The 21,245-nt window shown below is 41.5% G+C and overlaps 1 protein-coding gene across 7 annotated transcripts in view; it reads left to right on the top strand.

Annotated features, from left to right (window-relative positions):
* FAT1 (FAT atypical cadherin 1) overlaps window positions 1-21,245 on the top strand; it is a 382,476-nt gene that overhangs the window by 132,262 nt on the left and 228,969 nt on the right. For all 7 annotated transcript variants that reach the window (XR_012236892.1, XM_073607779.1, XM_073607796.1 and 4 more), the window contains exon 2: window positions 8,284-11,572. Coding sequence is in view for 6 of the 7 variants with exons in the window: in XM_073607796.1 (XP_073463897.1) it covers window positions 8,284-11,572 (3,289 nt within the window). In the remaining variant the exon portion in view is untranslated. The remainder of the gene's footprint in view (window positions 1-8,283; window positions 11,573-21,245) is intronic.

The following is a 21,245-nucleotide window of genomic DNA, read 5'->3' as shown; positions in this document are numbered from 1 at the left end:
TGTTTTTTGTTTTTTTCTTCCAGCGCCATTGGGTGTCTAGATATATGATTTACTCTAGAATGGCATAGAACTGAAAAAAGGTGCACAGTTTATTTTATTATATTGTATTGTTAAAGCTGAATTTTAGTACAGCTGCAGTCACGTAATTCACCAGTAATGAAATATGTCCCACGTCCTGCAGGCTGGATGGTTCCTGTAGAAATCTTCTCTCCAGTGATGCCTGGTCCTCTTCACAGGGCTGCAAGAATAAATAGTTTTGGGTCTGGCACTGAAATACATTAAAGATCCCAATGGGCGCCCACCCCTTTTTGTGCTCCCCTTTCCCTGTTTTCACAAAATGTATGTTTTCTAAATGGGAAGAGGATGCAATCATTCATCTGCCCATTCCCCACCAGTGCTCCTGGCCCCTTCCTACTTTTGAGTACCCCCCTAATAAGCCGCCTGCTAAGGGTGCTACTCATGTAGGCTCTCTTTTGAGCTGCACTGTGTGCATCTACTGACACACACAATTCGTCTCTCCCCTACACCCCGCTCCTTCGTCACTGGATCTGTCTGACAGCAGCAGGAGCCAATGCCTCCTGCTGCTCTCCCTGACTCCATTGAGGAGGAAAAGTGAGAGAAGCACTGGACCAAGATCGGGCTTAGGTAAGTATTTATGGGGCTGGGTAGAGATGCACCTAAAAGGTTTTTTACCTTAAAGTTATACTAAAGACTTGTGTTTTTTTTAAATAACAAACATGTTATACTTACCTGCTCTGTGTAATGTTTTTTCACACAGCAGCCCAGATCCTCCTCCTTCTCGGGTCTCTCGCTGGCACTCCTGGCTCCTCCCTCCTGTTGAGTGCTCCCACAGCAAGCAGCTTATTATAGGGGCACCTGATCCGAGCCGCTGCTCTGTGTGTCCATTCAGACACGGAGCTGCGGCTCAGCCCCACCCCCTCTCTTCCCTCATTGGCTCACTGACTTTTACAGCGGTGGGAGCCAATGGCGCTTGGCTTCTGTCTCAGCCAATCAGGAGGGAGAGTCCCAGGCAGCCGAGTCTCTCGTGCAACATCGCTGGATCGAGATGGGACTCAGGCAGGTATTAGGGGGGCTGCACACACAAGGCTTTACATAGATTGCATTAAGATAAATAAGCTTCTGACTTTACAACCACTTTTAGAAAGCAGTTGTCACCCCCATAACAGAAAGTGCCTGAACAAGGACTTTTATGGCAGAGTCACCAGGTATTCTTTTAATGAAAACTGCTGATTCAAAAAAGATTGATTCATTAATATGTTAAAGCTCATATGAGATTATAGTGATTGAGTTTAGAATGAATTGACCTCTCTTAACTGTACTTAAAACATCAGTTGACGTAAATAATAAATTCCTCATTGAATAGTGATAAGCGCTGACAAGAAGACAATGAATAAATCCTGGAAATATAAATAGACCTCAATAATTGCACACATATACCAGTATGCTTTGTCCTCACTGTTGTGTAATCTATGGACTAAATGAAATGAGGAGCAGGGATGGTAAGGGGTTAGTTCGTCTCTGCGGATTGAAGGAACAGTACATTTTTCTTCTTATTACTGACTTTCTCCCAAGCCTAAAACTAGTTTGTGACATTGACCTTTAGTTAAATGAAGATGCACAGCTCTCTCTCTTCCTTTCACAAGAGAAAGTCTCATAGATTTTCTAATATTCCCTTGAGTACTGGCAGAAAGCACAAAGCATACACAGCGAATTGGTCAATAAGCCGTTAACCATTGTTAAAAGTGACAAGTACGTCGGCTGATTTAAAGCTACAATTGATACTAAAATTGGTAGGTGTATGTACAATGTGAATCATTTCCCTCGAGGTCCTATTCACTTTTTGCTTTCTTCGCTTAAACAATTGCAGCATTTGTCTTTTACAAGAAGCTCTGATTTGTTCCCGTAGTAAACTTTTACTGGCCTTCCCTGTTTCACTCTATTCTTGTATACAACTTTGCATTTGCATTTAGACAGATGGCATAAACATCTTAACCGTAATACCCCCAAACTGGCCTCGCCGCAGTCACGTAAAGAATTTGCCGGATTCCAGCATGAAATAAAACATTGCCCACAGGTGCCGCGGTGCTTGAAATCCTGAGGAATTGTCGTACAGTTCTAACCTAATATCTGTTAAATTAAATGTGAAGACAGGGAAGAAATTTGTTCCTCATTATGACAGCTCTGCATGCAGTTAGAAATCTTAGCATTCATCTTAGAAATCATTTGCTTCTAAACTGGCAAATTTAGAACTGATAAAAGTCTGCTGCTGTCATCAAGTGTAGAGGAAAGAAATATTGACTTTAAAACTAAATGTCCTGTTTTAACCTTTCTAATTACCTAAAGCAAGCTCCTAGATTTAGGGATTTAGGTAGCCACTGTGCCTAATCAATCAATGCTGGCAAGCAACATTGGGCAGTAGATTATGGTGCCAGGATGTCCTGCCTTCGGTGCCAGGGAACCTGGCACAAGGATAGGTGAGAATATAAAAAGGAAGCAAAAAAAAAAAAAAAAATTATAGGGTTACATCGAAAACCATATTGTTGCAGTTACTGAAAGGTTTAAAATGGTTCTAAACTCAAAGAGGTTTTTTTTATGTTGAAGGAGAAGTCTGGCCAAAGCTATTTTGGCACTTCTTCTCCTGAGGATCACAGGAGTGCTGTTTGTTCTGCACTCCTGTGACCCGTTTTCAGCTGACAGGGGACTAAAGCCCCCTGTTGGCTGACGTCACTCCAGGCTTTGGAAAGATCCAACTTTACAGTCGGGATCCACCCGATTACCTAGACTGGCAGCTGGCTCAGCCTCTCAGCAAGCTGCTGGAAGACTGAGCCAGCTGCTTCTGCCTCCTGCACAGCCTGGAGCTCCAGTGAGTGCTGGAGGGACAGAGCAGAGAGTGGCGACTGTCAGTCACCAGCTCTCTGCTCACTGAAGTCTGAGAACCGAGAGATCATCATTCTCTAATTGCTCAGTTCTCAGTCTTAGAAGCAGCGGATCACAGATGCATGCTGTAGCCACCTAGGTGAGTGTGTGTGTGTGTGTGTGTGTGTATGTATGTATATATATATATATATATATATATATATATATATATATATATATATATATATATATATATATATATAAAATCATTATTTTATTTATTTTTTTAAGAACCCATACTTTTCTTTTTAAAGAGAAGTTGAGAAGTTTGGGATTTTTTTTTTAATCATACTTACCTACGTGGATGCAGCATCAGCCCAATGCTGCATCTGTTCCCCGCCGGCCCTAACACTGAGAACCGAGCGATCAAACACCGCCGATCTTTCGATTGTCACAGCTCCGTGAGCAGAGAGCTGGTGGCTGCCAGTCACAGGCTCTCTGCTCTGCCCCCCTGCGCTCACTGGAGCGTTGGGTGTTGGCAAGGGGCGGGAGCGGCCAGCTAAGGCTTTCAGCGGATTGCTGAGAGGCTGAGCCGGGTGCCGGTCCAGGCATGTAGGCGGATCCCTACCATATGGTGGAGATCTTTCTCAAGCTTGGACTGTCTCTGGGACATCAGCCGACAGCGGGCGCTGTCTGATGAAAACAGGTTACAGGAGTGCAGAACGAACTACACTCCTGTGATCCACAGGAGAAGTACAGCCAGGAGACACTGAGAGCAGTCAGTCAAACCCTGTGAGGAGGGAGCTGGAGTGTGGCTTGCTGGTGATGTGTGTGTCTATGGATGCACACAGCCCGGTCAGGAGAATGCCCAGCTTTGGGGGGACACTTGGAAGAAGGAGGAGTGGACAGCACAACAGGGGACTTCCAGAAGAGGAGGTAAGAGACCGCTCTGTACAATATTGCTACACAAAGCAGATAAGTATAATATCTTTTTTTATTTTAATTATAAAAAAGCCTTTAATATAATTTTAAGTTTTCCATACTGAACGGGCCACCCACAACTCAAATTTTGGCCGGTTCACTTTAGTGCCTGCTAGCTGTTGAACGGTCGCTACATTTCTCATTTGAATAAAAAAATAACATGTAGAAGTCTGGAAAAAACAAAACCACATGAAGACCTTAAAATACCAAAGAAAGCTTTCCAGCTTATTTTATTTCTTGTTTTAAAAAGTTTTGAATAACCATAAATGAAACAAAAATCCATATAATGAAAGCATTTTTAAACCACTGTTACCTTTTACACTGTTATTAAAGTAAACCTAAATTGAGAAAAAAAATCAGTATAGCACATCACATTTCTTGAAGAAAAGGCATCAAAAGCCAATATACCTCCCTGTTTTCTTGCCAGCCCCTTAGACCACCCACGAACTACCTATGTAAATACTAACAAGTCAGAGCTTAGTCATATTCCTCCTGACTCCCACACGACAGTGACCATGCTGTTTAGTAGAATGTTGAGATTGGACATCTTTACCATTTTTATATGACTGAATATTTTTAAAATGCTGATAATGAAATCCACCTACACTGCCTAATGTCCTCCTTGCAGAAAAGACATTTTATAATGTTCATAACTAGAACTTACAGTGTAAATAAGAGATCTCTGGTTTATCATCATTTTTAGAGGACTACGTGAATATGCTCATTGCCAGTAATTTATTGCTTTGCATAAGGGTTCAGAAAGTGTTAAGCCCCATACACACTATCAGATTTTCTGCTGATTTTTTCCTTCAAATTTACCAAAACCATATAATATGAGGTGAAACCTTAGGAGTTTCAATTTGTATGCAATCAGGCAGGCCCTTACACTACAGTACATGGTTTTGGTAAATCTGAAGACAAAAATCAGCAGAAAATCTGATAGTGTGTATGGGGCTTAAGTGTAAGTTCTAGATCTTCAGATACCTGATGTTTTACTCTTCCTATCAGCGGTGTTTTGTGTACTTTTATTTTATGAGATATGTATTGTATATTTACAGTGAGAGGGTCTGTGCACCAACCTGCATGGTTTTCTACATAGGTGTCTAATCCCAGCTTGTATAGAGTGTTGCAAATAAACAGTTAATTAAATTAATGTCACACAGCTAGATTCTACAGTAATTTAATTATTGCCAATTAGAAGGTGGCATTGTGTTGCCTTAATGACGTTGGTTGATTTGCTGTATGACACCCAGTGGTGTACCCCATTGATTGTACTAATGATATTAGCTGGTTTCTGCTGTGCCCCCCACTGGAGTGCCTGGGGTTCAGTTCTAATCACCTTCCACTGCTGAAATTAATTTTTGATAAACTACTTATATATTTTGTTGTAAATCTTCCCTGGACATTTATTTGGCTCATTTATACATAGAAAAGCAGAAATACTCCTAAAACATCATTTTTCCTAATCTCACTAATCTTGGTTGAAGGCAGCATTATTAATTAAAGCAGAACTTTACCCATAACCACTTGATAAAAAATAATCTTCTTTATCAAGGTGCATACGTTATACATTAATAATTATGCTACTAAAATTAGTGTGTACTGTAAATTACCGCCAGCATTTTTCCTGTTTCTTCTTCCTAGAGGCTGCCATTTTGCTGAAGCCCAGAGCTCCTGAGCAGCGGTAACCCTTTTGCTGACAGGTCAATGCATCGTATGGACTTGACATGACAGCGGTGGGCTTTCACACACACAATCCGGTGGCCATCGGGATTGTGTGTACAACTGACAGGCAGACTCCTGCAGTCAGGTGAAAGCATTCAGGCGGCAGCGCTGCTGCCCAATTGCTTCCACACGCCCTAGATACCGGTGCCCCCATCATGTATTCCGGGCTTCACTTGCCCATGTGTGGGCCTGGGACCAACATGGCGGGTGCCGGCATGTAGAGGGGAGGGAGAAGAGTGGACACACATCTGCTCTTCTCCCCTTCTTGTTGTGAACGTGTATGACGTCATTTCCGGGTTTGCCTCTTAGTGTCCCCGGCTAGCATAGCTGGGAGGCAATACATTTTTTTTTTTTTTTGGAGGCCCCCCATCCCCACATTTACAGTCTTGCAAATGTAAACACACACATCGGGGCACCTACGCATGAAAACATTGATTGCAATGTTACATATTGCCGCGCACACCAGAGTAAAAGCAATAATTCTAGCACAAGACCTCCTCTGCAGCATTAAACTGGTGACCCATAGGGGGCTTTTGAAGCGTATAAAAACTAAAAAAAGAATTGCGCTAGGTGCATAAAAACTATGAATAAATGTGAATGAAAAAAGGTCCTGCTGCTGTGCACTATAACCCCGATATGAGGGCACAAAAACAAATGCAATATAGGAAGTGCAGCGCTTGACTAATTAATATATGTGAATGGTGAAATTAATAAACCAATTATTGTAAATAGTGAAAAACTCTCTTAGTCAATATATCAAAATAGTGACAAAATCACAATCATACGTGATAGCTATATAGAGTGCTTCACAATACATGAACACACAGACTATAAATAAGTGAAAAAAATATAAAGACATATAAAAGCATAAAAGTCCAAAGCAGTGTATTTGGTGTAAAATATTCTATGCAGATTTCAGGGATGAATCTTCACTATTCAGTGTTTGCCCACCATCGGATAGATAAATTGAAGGCTTACCAGAAAGCCTGCGACCGCCCTTATTCAGGGGGGTCAAAACAAGCTTAGCAGATGTAAGTGGACCACCACAGGGATACTACAAAGGACACCGCTGGGCCAATGCATCAGGACTCCTTCCCGGGCAGCCAACCAGCCGACAAAAGCTATGGATGTCTTCCACAATCCTATCCTGGGATATGCTCTCATAGGACAAGCATAGTAGCATCCACGGATCCAGTACAAAAAATTGGTGTTATGGTGCCAAAAAAAAAAAGAAACAGAGGGAGATGCTCCGCTGGTGCAAATAACTTTTTAGCTTGTTTATTTAGCAAAATAAAGTAAAACATCAATTAAAATAGAAAGGATAAAAAAACGACACTACCGCCGTTTAAATTGAAATCGCGCATGCGCGGTGCGCTCAATGTTGTGACCCTACAGCCGTTTCATCACGACTGAAGCGTATAGAAAATGTTGGGCACTGAAGTTTGTCACCATTTCACGGGCACACACAAATTTAAGGCTTCACATGCTGGGTATCTAGTTATGTAGTGCATCTTTTATATTTAAAAAAAAAAATGTGAGTAGTTTATTGCGTTTGCCTTAAAATTGTGTTTTTTATTGAAATTTTGGGTTTCCTAAATCTTTTCTGTAAGATCAAGTGACATAAAAATTTGCAACTACCACTATTTTATTTTTTAGGGTGTCTGCTTTCAGAAAATATATATTGTTAGGTGGTTTTATGTAATCTTCAGGCCTAAAAGTGTTTTTTAACCACTTCAATACCGGGCTCTTTCGCCACTTCCTGCCCAGGACAATTTTCAGCTCTCGATGGCCGATCAGCTCTCCCTGTCATCGCGAACTGAGGAATGCCGTTTACCGACACTTGGTTGCTGGTTCACGTGATGATCAGCTGTGATTGATCACAGCTGATCACATGGTAAGGAGCCTCCGTCAGAGGCTCCATACCACGATCGGAGATGCAGTGTGTCAGACTGACACACAGCACCTCCGATCGCCACGCTGCGCACCGGCATGTTATCCCGCTGAACGTCATAATAAAGAATAACAGAACCACCGCTCAGCTGTCATTCTGCTATAGGCCGGGCGGGGAAGTGGTTAAACATGTGTGCAAAAAAATAAATGCAAAAAACGGCTCTGGCAGTGAAAGGCTTCAATCTTAGATCGCCCTCTACAAATTCGGCACAGTGCCAAAAAATAGAACGCAACTGAGCATGCGCAAAGCAGGATGAAACAGTGTAATACTAAATTGTAAACAGTATAGACACTTATTTTTAATGTTTTACATACTGTAGCTTTAACTGCAAAAGGGGCCAGCCTGAAGTGATCTTTTTAAATTTTAAAGAAGCAGTGCATTTAAAAATGGTGTTACTTTTTGTTATGAAGTCAGCAGTGTATAACCACAAAATCACCACCAACTGTGTTTATACCCTAAAGCTTATACATATACTCCACCTATATAATATTTTTGACTGTAACAAATTCAAGGGTCTCCTACAGTATTGTAATTGCTTCACGGAATGGCAATGATAAGCATCTAAAATTATTGGGAAAGCTCTTGATAAACAGAGCTACATTTGGAAAAATCATTTTTGTGGGAGTATAAACAGTTCTCGATTAGCTTATATTTTTTATTTGTTTTTATAATTATTATCATATTATTTTTATTTAAGTGCTTGTGTATTTTAATTTAAAATGTTGTTTTTTGTTTTTTTTTAATTGCAGGTGACAATGTGTACATCATCCATCATGGGGAAATACTTGACCACCCTGCTCTTATTGATGTTACTGCAACATTTTGGGGACTGTGACGCAAGCCATGTACTGCATTTTCCTGCATCATTTCAGTTTACACAGCACCAGTACAATGCCACTATCTACGAGAATTCTGCTGCAAAGACTTATGTGGGCCACTCAACAAAAATGGGTATTTATTTTAAAAACCCTACCTGGGACATAAAGTATAAAATAGTCTCTGGGGACAATGAAAACCTTTTTAAAGCTGAAGAGCACATTTTGGGGGACTTTTGCTTTCTGAGGATACGAACCAAGGGAGGTAACACAGCGATACTCAACAGGGAGGTCAGAGACCACTACCTCCTTTCTGTCAAAGCTGTAGAGAAGAATTCCAATGCTGAAGCACGCACAAAAGTCAGAGTTCAAGTGCTGGACACAAATGACCTGAGACCATTATTTTCACCTACCTTGTACAGCGTTTCTCTGCTTGAGAACACAGCAATAAGGACCAGCATTGCAAAAGTCAGTGCAACAGATGCCGATATTGGTACCAACGGAGATTTCTACTACAGCTTTAAAGAAAGGACTGACATGTTTGCTATACATCCTACTAGTGGTGCTATTATATTAACTGGAAGACTTGACTACTCTGATACTAAGCAGTACAATATGGAAATCCTTGCAGTTGACAGAGGAATGAAGTTATATGGGAATGGTGGCATTAGTAGTATGGCTAGGCTGAACATTCATGTGGAACAAGCAAATGAACATACCCCTGTTATCTCTGCTGTTACACTGACTCCTTCTGAGCACGATAAAGATACGACATATGCAATTTTATCTGTTGATGACCATGACCAAGGGCCCAATGGTGAAATTGCCTCCCTAAGCATTATTGCTGGTGATCCCTTAATGTATTTTAGGACCAACAGATCCTCTCCTGGAAGTAAAGAATATAGGATTGTAGCTGTTAGGGAGATTGATTGGGAAACACATCCTTATGGCTTCAACTTGACACTACAAGCTAAGGACAAGGGCTCTCCACCACAGTTTTCACCTCCAAAAATAATCCATGTGACATCTTCAAGATTTAAATATGGACCGGTAAAGTTTGAAAAAGATGTTTACAAAGCGGAAGTGAGTGAGTTTGCACCCCCCAATACACCTATAGTTATGGTTAAAGCTGCTCCAAGTCATCCACATTTACAGTATATTTTTAAATATGCTTCAGATAGAAGCAAATTCAATTTAAACCCAATCACTGGCCTCATAACAACTTTGCTGCCTGTAAAGGCAAAACATTCCTCACACATTGAACTGGATGTTATGACCAGTGACAGAAAAGCTTACACAAAAGTTATGATAAAAGTCCTTAGCACAAACAGCAATCCACCTGAATTCACCCAAACTTCCTTTAAAGCTGTTGTGGATGAAAATGTCCCAGTGGGTACTCCTGTGCTTACTATCAATGCCATTGACCCAGATGAGGGGGAAAATGGTTATGTCACCTACAGCATTTCTAATCTTAATCCGGTGCCATTTGTCATTGATGCCTTCTCTGGTGTGGTTAGTACCGCAGAAGAATTGGATTATGAGCTGATGCCAAGAGTTTATAATTTAAAAATAAGGGCATCTGACTGGGGATTGCCTTATCGCAGAGAGGTTGAAACTCCTGTCACAGTGACTTTAAATAATTTAAATGACAATACACCAATGTTTGAGAAGATAAATTGTGAAGGTTCTGTACCCAAGGATCTTGGAATTGGGGATCACATAACTACTATTTCTGCTATTGATGCCGATGAACTCCAGCTGGTTAAATACAAAATAGAATCTGGGAATGATTTTGATTTATTTACACTAAATCCTAATTCGGGGGTCCTTTCTTTGAAACAGTCTCTTTCCGAAGGCCCTGGAGCAAAAGTTTCCTTTCACAGTTTGAAAATAACTGCTATGGATGGAGAAAACATAGCCAAACCAATCTATATTAATATTACTGTGACTTCCAGCCGAAAAGCTGTTCACTTACAGTGTGAGGAAACTGGAGTTGCCAAATTACTTGCTGAGAAACTTCTTCAAGCCAATAAGTTATTTAATCGTGGATCACTAGAGGAAACTTATTTTGACAGCCACTTGACAAATTCGCATGCACCTCAGTTTATAAACGCACTTCCCAGCAGGATTGTAATCAAAGAGAATGTGGCTGTGGGATCAGGTGTAATCCATATGGAAGCTAATGACCTTGACTCTGGTTTTAATGGCAAGCGGGTATACGCTATTTCAGGAGGTAACAACGATAGCTGCTTCACTATAGATATGGAAAATGGTTGGTTACAAATCCTTTCACCACTTGATAGAGAACAGAAGGATCAGTACACATTGAATATCACAGTTTTTGACCTTGGGATACCACAAAAATCAGCTTGGCAACTTTTGGACATTGGAATTCTTGATGCTAACGACAACCCTCCAGAGTTTCTTCAAGATAGCTACTCTGTTGAAGTGAAGGAGAATGAGGAAGGGAACCAAGCCATTATAAAAATAGATACTATAGACAAAGACCTGGGAGCCAATAGTGATGTAAGATATTCTATTCTTACAGACACAAACCTCTTTACTATCGACAGTGTGACTGGCATAGTGAAGGCTCTTGAACCACTAGACAGAGAGAAAAAGGACACTCATGTGCTCAAAATAGAAGCCAGAGACCAAGCAGAGCATGAGCCTCAATTGTTTTCAACCGTGTTTCTAAAAATATTAGTGGAGGATGTCAATGACAACCCTCCTACCTTTATCCCACCCAACTATCATGTTAAAATCCGAGAAGATCTTCCCATAGGAACTCTAGTTACATGGATTGAAGCTTATGACCTTGACATGGGGCTTTCTGGTCAAGTTCGATATAGTCTTCTAGAAAATGGTGATGGGAAATTTGAAGTAGACAAACTGAGTGGTGCCGTGCGGATAGTACAAGATTTAAATTATGAAGAAAAGCAAATTTATAATCTGACTGCCCGGGCAAAAGACAGGGGGAAGCCCAGTTCCTTGTCATCCACATGCTACATCAGTATTGAAATTATTGATGTGAATGAAAACCTACATACACCTTTGTTTTCAAACTTTGTTGGCAAAGCAGTGGTAAGAGAAGATGTTCCTATAGGAACACCTGTGATGACCGTGTTGGCCCATGATGAAGATTCAGGAAGAGATGGAGAAATTCGATATTCAATAAGAGATGGTTCTGGAGTTGGAGTCTTTACAATACATGAAGAAAAAGGTAATCACTCTTATATGCTTATATTTATAATTGGGTTGAATAATGCATTGTCTGGAAGATAGTTCTAGAGCTTGACACGACATTTCTAGTATGCTATCTGGCTGGGCAACAGTTTGGTTTGCTACAGAAATAGGTTCGCTAGTCTTGTGAACTTATGTTTACTTCAGAGATTCAGTTGGGATAATAGCAGATATAAGAAACAAGTTTACAGAACTTTATATTCCTGCTTTTTTTAAAAATTGCCCGTTAAATACCGTATATACTCGAGTATAAGTCGTTCTTAAGTTGAGACCCTAATTTACCACAAAAAAATGGGAAAAACGTATTGACCCGAGTATAAGACGAGGGTGAGAAATGCACAGCTACTGTAAGTGGAAAAGAGGGTCAACAATGCCCATTTGCAGCATCACTGTGCCCATTTGCATGCCTCACTCTGCCCATAGGTCCCCTGAACTTCAAACTTGGTAGTTAAGGGTTCCTAGATGTCCCCTAGCTGCAGCCAAAATTTGGGGTCTCTGAACCCAAAGGGTCCCGAAAAGACATTGCTGCAGATGGACACAGTTGACCGAATTTGGGGCCCTGTATCTTGGGGCCACTTAGTGCTAAGAACCCCAAATGTGGTGTGCAAACCCAGTGGAACTAGCACCATAAAATGTCCAAAGCTGGGGTTTCTAGCACCAAGTGGCCCCGAGATACAGGGCCCCAAAAATCAGTTCAGAAAATGTCAAGCACTTTTCCGCAGCAGAGAATGACATTTTCCGAACCGGATTTGGGGCCCCTTATCTCAGGGCCACTTGGCGCTAGGAACCCCAGCTTTGGATATGTTGTGGTACCAGTTCCACTGGGTTTGCACACCAAATTTGGGGTTCCTAGCACCAAGTGACCCTGAGATACGGGGCCCCAAATTCGGTTTGGAAAATGAAATTTTTTGCTGCAGAAAAGTGCTTGACTCGAGTATACGTCGAGGGAGGCACTTTCAGCACAAAAAAATGTGCTGAAAAACTCGACTTATACTCGAGTATATACGGTAGTTGCACTTATTTTCCTCTTGCACTTATTTTTCTCTTGTTTAACTCTAAGATAATAGATAAATTGACATATGAAAACCATATATGCAAAAGGTATTAGAGGCTTTAATTCAGCTTTGTGATCCAGAGTCACCATGCCAGATTGGACATGACTGAGCAGCAGCACACTGATAAGGCCATCTATATGCTCTTCTCTCCTGTAAACATATTCTTACTGTTGTGCTGACAGTACTGTGCAAAGCAATAGTTTTGGCCTTATTTGGCTGAGAATTTTTCCCCAATCTCTTTTGGCATCAGTACTACCATACAGCGTATGACGGGAAGCAAACTTTAAAACAGATTTAGATACCAGTGGTGCTTGTTTGTAAAATAAATTTAATAATGTTTAATTGAAGGTATAGCTAGATTAATTTGTGTTTTTATTATTTGGAGTTGAACACTAATGAAATCACGCTGTTTTCTTGATTCATTTTTTTCCCGTATTGCAGGAATTTGCAATTAGCGGACCTCCAGCTGTTGCAGAACTACAAGTCCCATGAGGCATAGCAAGACTCTGACAGCCACAAGCATGACACCCAGAGGCAGAGGCATGATGGGACTTGTAGTTTTGCAACAGCTGGAGGTCCGCTAATTGCATATCCCTGCTGTATTGTATCAGAGGCTGCAGCTCCTACACACCCCTGGGTTATTTGGTCCTTGGGGTTGAGATCTACAGTTGAATTGATCTTATGCAGAAACATCATGCTGCTGTCTTACTGCACAGTGTAGTCCAAAACTGTTTTTGGGTGAAGTGATACACCTTTAATAATTTTAAAATGTAATGTTTTTAAAATATTCTTGAGAATTGCATTTTCCTTTCTGACACCAATCAGGATACCAAAGCATGGATTCTCACTAACTAGCAAAAAACATTAAACCTGTACTTTAAAAATTAAATTGTACTTTTCCTCCCCACTAGAGTTCACGGTGCAATCCCGCTTCTGCTCTCCTCCTTTGTTCAGCGCAGCCAGTCTTCTGCAGGGAGAATGACAATCATGTTGTTCTACCTATTTCCTGTGAGCCCAGCATGTAATTTACACACCCCATCTTTGCACAGGCTGGCTTACAGTACTTATCATTACATGAGCACCACTCCAGGAGAAATGCCAGCCCCTCAGCCCCATCAAAGAAGTAGTGATATTACCAGGCAAGCAAAAAGACTGCTGCATGCTGGAGTTCCTTGATGTTTCCTGAAACAAGCATGCAGATCAAGAGAGTCAGACCTCATTTGACAGGTGTGCGGGTGAGCCCCCCCAAGCACAGTGTTCGGGGCCTGCTTGTCTGCCAAATTCTGACATGTAGCTGTATCTGTGCAGCCGCTCCATCTGTATCCACTTCCATAGGCTGCCTGCTTGCAGCTCAGGGCAGGTGCATATGAAAAAACAAATAGATCTTGCAGGAAGTACAGTGCCAGCACCTGTCTGAATGAGTCAGTGATTTAGGAATTACTGAAGTCATTACATCAGCATGACAGTCAGGAAACTAGTCTATCTTAATGGTACAGTGCAGGACACAGGAACCTTAAACCTAAGCTGCCCATACATGGACCAAAATGTGTTGGCACTATGGTTGAACAGAAGGTGATCTAGCGACTGACTTATGTTCAACTATCCTGTTGGAAAATTGATGCTTAAACAGATGATCTGTATATTCTGACAACAGGACAAGTTTTCATAACTGGCATCCAGAGGGCTGCTGGGGAAGCTGTAAATCACTGTAGTATTCTGCGCTACATACAGGGAGAGTCATGATCTAGCAGGTCCTGTGCTTCCTCTCTGCACACTGACCACAGTGGGCCAATTCTAGGGTTGCCACCTCATCCCTTTAAAACCGAACACATATTAAAGTGTTGCTAAACCCACAACAGTAAAATCAGTCTGTATATGCAGCATAGCATGCTTGTCATAATCACTGCGGAACGTAAGGGGTTAATCCTCTGCATTGTGTAAAAGGGCTGTTTTATCCTGTATGCACAGATCCTCCCCTCCCTGCATGGTCTATATGGGGAAAGCCAGCTAACACAGGCAGAGTAGCCAACCTGCAACTACTCAGTTGTGTCTTTTATGCTGGAGAGAATAATTACTTGTTCTCAGCGCTAGCCAGGTCACATGATATTGGCATCACACATGTGAGCGTGTATACAGGCTGAAGTGGAAATCTCCACCGACCTGAACTCACAGCACTGGAGAAACTGTGCAGTTTATCACTGACCGTGTTATACAGAGCATCCAAAAAGGTATATAGTGGCAATATTTTAATGTAAAAAATAAGATTTATAAGCTGTGGGCACTGTAGGGGGGAGGGAGGGGCAGATAAACTATTTTCATATTACTGAGTTTGGTAACACTTTAATTTTACAGGTTCTGTGGCTGATTAAGGTGGTAATTAAACTCACTTGGTGCCTTATCTGCATTAAATTAGCCTCACAACCTGTGTAATTCATATGTGTTTGGGTTTAAAGGGATGAGGTGGCAACTCTAGTCACTTCTCAGCATCACCACTATTCATAGAACCCTTTTTTTTTCAATAGATACAAAGTATTTTTAATTGGACAGGGTGGAGAGGAGGGGCAGTGGTGTCACAATCCCCTCCTCATCCAATCAGAGACAGTCTTGTTTTTAATAAAAGGAAAAAAAATACAAGGCGTTCTATGAATGGCAGAGGTGCCAAGCAAATGACCCTCTGTGCTCAGTGTGCAGATGGGAAGCTGCTCATACAAACCCCCGAAAGATCGCAGCTATAGCCTGCTACACACTAGTAATTTTTATTTATTTTTTTCAACCCAGCAGGCTGAACGAAAAAAAACTGAAGAGTTAGTACAGATGTTAGTACAGCGATCTCCCCAGCTGCGCTGATTGGGTGCCGATCGACAGACCTTTTTTTGGTCATGCTGAATGGCTGACTTCTGTCGGACTGGCTGCCACACACACAGATTGAATGTTAGCTTGTTTCTATTGAACCAGCCAATGCCACCCAATATTCGGCTTGTGTGTATGGCCTTTAACACTGTAGGCAGCACAGACTACTACAGTAATTTACAGCATCCCTAGTAGCCCTCCGGATATCGGATATGTATAATAATGCCAACCAGCCAACCAGCCAAGCTGACCCAACAAAAGTAGGTAAAAAATGTAATTCCTGATATCCAGCTATAAAAAGAAAGCATGTCAAGTATCATGATGTATATATGGCACTAGTTAGAACTGACCAAGTGCAAATTATAATTACCGTATATACTCAAGTATAAGCCAAGTTTTTCGGCACATTTTTAAGCTGAAACCTCCCCCCCCCCCTTTTCGGCTTGTATTCGAGTGAGGGTCTCGAGTGGGGGTGCAGCCTCATTGTGCCCATCTGCAGCCTCACTGTGCCCATCTGTAGCCATACCTTTGATAATTAAAATAGCGGGTGTCTCCCGCTGTGTCATGCAGTCTGCTCGGCGGCCGTCCGTTGTAACAAAGCCCCGCCTCCACTGATACAATGCTGGAAAATGTTCGAGACACTCGCTGATTTAGTTATCAAAGGTATGGCTGCAGATTGGCACAGTAAGGCTGCAAATGGGCATAGTGAGGCTGCTGCAGATGGGTACAGTGAGGCTGCTGCAGATGGGCACAGTGAGGCTGCTGCAGATGGGCACAGTGAGGATGCAGATGGGCAATATTTACCCAGTAGCTGCTGCATTTCCCACCCTAGGCTTATACTCGGTTCAATACTTTTTCCCAGTTTTTTGTGGTAAAACTAGGTGCCTTGGCTTATATTCGGGTCGGCCTATACTCGAGTATATACGGTAATAAGGACGAAGTCCTCCGGCGTGGCTTATGGTTTAGACTTGGATGTTTTGCTGGCTTTTTTTTGCCGTCTTCCAGCTGCCAAAGCAATTATGTGACAATTATGTAAATAGATAATTTGCTGTTCCTCCCTGTCCTATCTCCCCGTTATATCGTGTATGCTAATTTATTTGGATGGAAAGATGTTCGGGATCTTTGTACCTGGGTTTTTCTTCCTTCCTTTGTCATTCTGCTCTAGGGAGATAAAACACAGGAAATTATGTTTTGAGTATTATCAGGAAAATGTGTTTGCTTTTCATGTACAGGGAAGAAAAAGGAGAAGCGTTATTTGCAGTTATCGCCAACGCCAACTTCAGATACATTTTTCCGCGGATCTGTTGTGTGTTTAGTATTATTCCTTTATCAGTGTTTAAATTCTATAGCTTGTTCTAAACTGCTCAGGCCTCTTTGATGTAAAACAAACATGTTTGTTTTGCTGTGGGCTGGGAATCTGCTGAAGCAGCCTGAGCATTTTTTAACATCCTGCTGAGTGAGGCAGCCTGGCAGGTAAATAGAGGGAACTTTGTCCCACCCTTATTCCATCTGCTTGTTCTTTATAACCTGAACATGGATTGGAAATGGTGTTTGGACAGCCCTATTACCTTTGAATGACTTCATGAAAGACACGCTGCAAAATAATATTCAAACCAAGAAATTTGCACGGTGGGCTTGTTCCGTAAAGAAGAACAATGAGCTTTGATGATGTGCAGGATGGAGTAGCCAAAGGAAGATATCACATTTCCATTTAAAGGGTCAGTCCTCCCAAAACCGGATATTTCAGATTTTGGTAGTTGACGAAGAGCTAATACACTTGAAAGTTTCTTCTATCTCTCAGGGGCTCTTTGGTGGGATATCTGGGCTTAAGTACTTGGGTCTGAACACCTGCAGTGGTCATTATAGGAGGCTCTCGCACTCCCTGTTAGATTTTGTCATTTGTTTTATATTATAGAGAATGCAGCAGAGTTGTTGGAACACATAAAGGTAGACAGGGAACATGCAAAGCTCCCAGGTGGATAGGAACAAAGTAGAAATCATAGTTGGAAGGTCTCAATGTTTGAGAACCCAAGATGTAAAAGAAGCCAGGAGCTGACTGAAGCTGGTCAAAAGTGATTTCGGTTTTTGCAGCCACAGGTTGTGAGAAAGAAAACCGCTAGATTCCCCTAGATTCCCCTATCAACTCAGTCAGTGTTGGTGGGAGAATCCCTACCTTGGAGCCATGGTGTTCTCCTGGTGAGGAGGGTGGGGGGAGCCGTCCCAGCCGAGAGAACACAGTATTTACTGCTAGCAGCTATCATACCCGTTGGTAATAATCGCATATAAAATTCGACAGCCTGGTTGCACCCAAGTTGATTGATCAACTTAGGTACGTTCACCCTGCCTATACATGGTTAATATCTCAGCTGGTCCCTGCTGGACCGGCTGAGATTCGAACCGTCCATGGCCAGCTTTAGACAATTATATAAAGTTGCCACCTTTTAACCCGAAACACATATTAATCACACAGGTTCTGGGGCTAATTTAATTCAAATAAGGCACCGAGTGAGTTTAATTACCACTTTAACCAGCCACAGAACCTGTGTAATTAATATGTGTTCGGTTTTGAAGGGTTGAGGTGGCAACCCTACAACTAGGCTCCATGAATAAGTGCATAAGCCACAAGGGCAAAAGGGGTTACTAAAAACACAATCCGCTCACTGACTCAACACTAGTATGGCGTGGGTGTAAATATCTAAGGGCTTGTTCACACTTGACTAAATTTCTGACTCTCAACAAATGCTCCTATAGCGTTTGTATGGCTTTAGTATGGGCGTCAGACAGGTGTCAATGAGCTTTAGAATGGGGCATTTTACAAGCATTAAAAACGCTCCCTAAATGCCCTATGCGCGGTTTCGTAGCGTTTGATGAGAGTTAGGGCACGTTAAAACTGCTCCACAATGGAAAGTGACAGAAATAAATTGATTTTAATGGACTACAACCGCATAAAAACTGCGCTGAAAACACCTTCCAGAGCGCTTGCGAAGCATTACCGTAGACTTGAATGGGAGGCGTTAAAGGCTTCAAACGCCTCCTGACTCGACAAGAGGCTTCAATTTTGAAGCGACGGATGCTAACGCTTATTCTGACAACCTACTTTTTTTTATAGAATGTCCATGTAAGACTGAACTGTTACTTTTGGGGAGACCCTTGCAAAGGAACAGCACTGATGTTGATGTAAGTGATTTGGTTCCCCGGAAGGCAGCTTCTACACTATAGAGGTCCTCCACAGTCTCCTTGGCTTGCCTTGTAGTGTAATGTAACTAAAATGGAAATTGTAGCACTACACCACTGCTTAGAGGTCCAGATACAACTTTATTCAAAAAGAAAAGTCAGGGGGACAATCCTCATTCCAATAAAAGTATTTTAATAGAAAACTGGGCTATGGCAAATATGGATGTTGCCATTTCTTCCCTTTTAGAAAATGCTGATAGCCTGTCTTTCTCTGAATGTGGATGGTGACCCTGGCCGCCTCCAAATATCCAAGTTTTGGAAGCTTTCTATTAAATATCAGTAGAAATGTGACTTTAAAGCAGTATTAAACCCAAAAGAAAACATTTATTATATTGCAGCTTACCATTTCTTAGATGTGATGGCTGCATTATTTTTTTCTTTTTTAGACTTTTCATCGGGTAATCTGACCAATAAGTCTGTTGTTTTTCAAAAGAGCAAGCTCTCCAGCACAATGTATCAGTTACAATGAGGAGACAAACAACTACTAACTTTAACACTAACAGGGGTGCTTACAATAATCAGCTTTCATTTATTCATGTAAAAAAAAATCCCAAAGGGAAAAAAAAAGGTTTGCTGTAACTACTTATAAAGTGTTAGCTGGAGTTTGGCTTCAATGTGTTAGTGTACTTAAATACGCTAGTACATCTAACACTCCCCTCCCCCCAGAATGACAATGCTGCTATCCAAAGGTGCCCCCCTGTACTTATTTCTCCAGAGTGGGGGCACTCTAATACAGGAGGTGTGTTACTGGCCAGATCACCAGGTGAAAACAGAGGGGAAAAAAGCCTAAGAAAAGAAAATGAATGCAGCAATCACATTTAATGATTGGTAAACTGCAACATATTACATCTTTGGTTTTGGGTTTAATACCGCTTTAAGGATCAAAACACACGAATATCTCTAGGGCCCTTTAACAGTGCTTGAATTGATCACATGTGACACACCATCACTTTGATGATATTTCCGTATGTTCAGGTCTTTCTGGAACCATGATATATGGAAGCATTGATTTTTTTGAGAATGTCAATATTGATTCTACTTCTCTACTTTCCGATATTTCACTACTATTTTTTTTTTTATTTCACTATTCTATCCTCTGTTATTTAGAGGAATCATTGAAGTACTGTTGAAAATACTGAGTGGTGCTTTATTTTGCCATGGCTGAAGTGGTTTGATTAGAAGGATCAAGCAACCCCAAAGTCTGGGAACATATCTATATGTCTATGTATGTCCCAGGGTGGCCTTTACATGATTCTATGTTCTCATGTTTGCAAATCTATAAAGTCTCAAGACAAGTATAGGTGCCTTGGGAAAAATAGGAAGAGCTACATTATGTTTCTCATTACTTATGCATAGAAAACTGAGGATGGGATTATAATGAGGATAATATACTAATCTATTTAAAATTTTTGTACTATAAATGGGTTCCTTTTGAATCTGGATGCTAATGCTAGTGTGTTATGTATATTTTTGTAGTATTGCTGTTCTATAACATATATTTGCTTATCTTTTATGGTATATATCAGGGGTCTCCAAACTGTCTAAACAAAGCACCAGTTTACTGTCCTTCAGGCTTTAGTGGGCCCGGATTGTAGCCAGTGGGAGTAGAAAATGCCCCAGCGTCAGTGGAAGTAAACAATGTCCCATCATTGGTTTTAGTGGAAGGAATAGTGTCCAAGTGTTGATATCAGTGGGAGGAATAGCACCCCATCCTTGGTGTCAGTGGGAGGAATAGTGCCCCATTGTTGATATCAGTGGGAGGAATAGCACCCCATCCTTGGTGTCAGTAGGCGGAATAGTACCCCACTGTTGATACCAGTGGGAGGAATAGCACCCCATCCTTGGTGTTAGTAGGAGGAATAGTACCCCATTGTTGATACCAGTTGGAGGAATAGTACCCCATTGTTGATACCAGTTGGAGGAATAGTACCCCATTGTTGATACCAGTGGGAGGAATAGTACCCCATTGTTGATACCAGTGGGAGGAATAGCATCATTGGTTTCAGTGGAAGTAATAGTGCCCCATTGTAGATATCAGTGGAAGGAATAGCACCCCATCCTTGGTGTCAGTGGGAGGAATAGTGCCCCATCATTAGTGCCAGTTGTGGATGGAACAGTGCCCCAAGGGCCGAATAGAGCCTAGCAAAGGGTCACACCCGGCCCCAGGGCTGCAGTCTGGAGACCACTGGTATATATGATGTCCCTTGTAGCCCATGAACAGCAGTATTTTGTTGGCTTTATAGTTTATCTACTGGGGACTTTGGATGATGAAGTGGCCCGGAGGTCTATTTTCTAGTGTTGAAGGATATACTGTGCATGTGTGTGTGTGTATGTACGTATGTATATATATATATATATATATATATATATATATATATATTTATATTTATAATTTGCCTGGAGTTCTTGTTTGCTTCAGGTTTCGTTCATGGAAGCATTTTTAATCATTTTCATTGACTATGAACAAAAATTGGATCAAGCTAATCAAGAGCGGGTTGCGGCCTTTGATACGTG

The sequence above is a fragment of the Aquarana catesbeiana genome, linkage group LG01 (assembly GCF_042186555.1).
Source record: "Aquarana catesbeiana isolate 2022-GZ linkage group LG01, ASM4218655v1, whole genome shotgun sequence".
In the NCBI taxonomy this organism is placed as follows: domain Eukaryota; kingdom Metazoa; phylum Chordata; class Amphibia; order Anura; family Ranidae; genus Aquarana; species Aquarana catesbeiana.
Note: the sequence above shows the minus strand (reverse complement) of the source record. Positions and strands in the feature narration are given on the sequence as shown.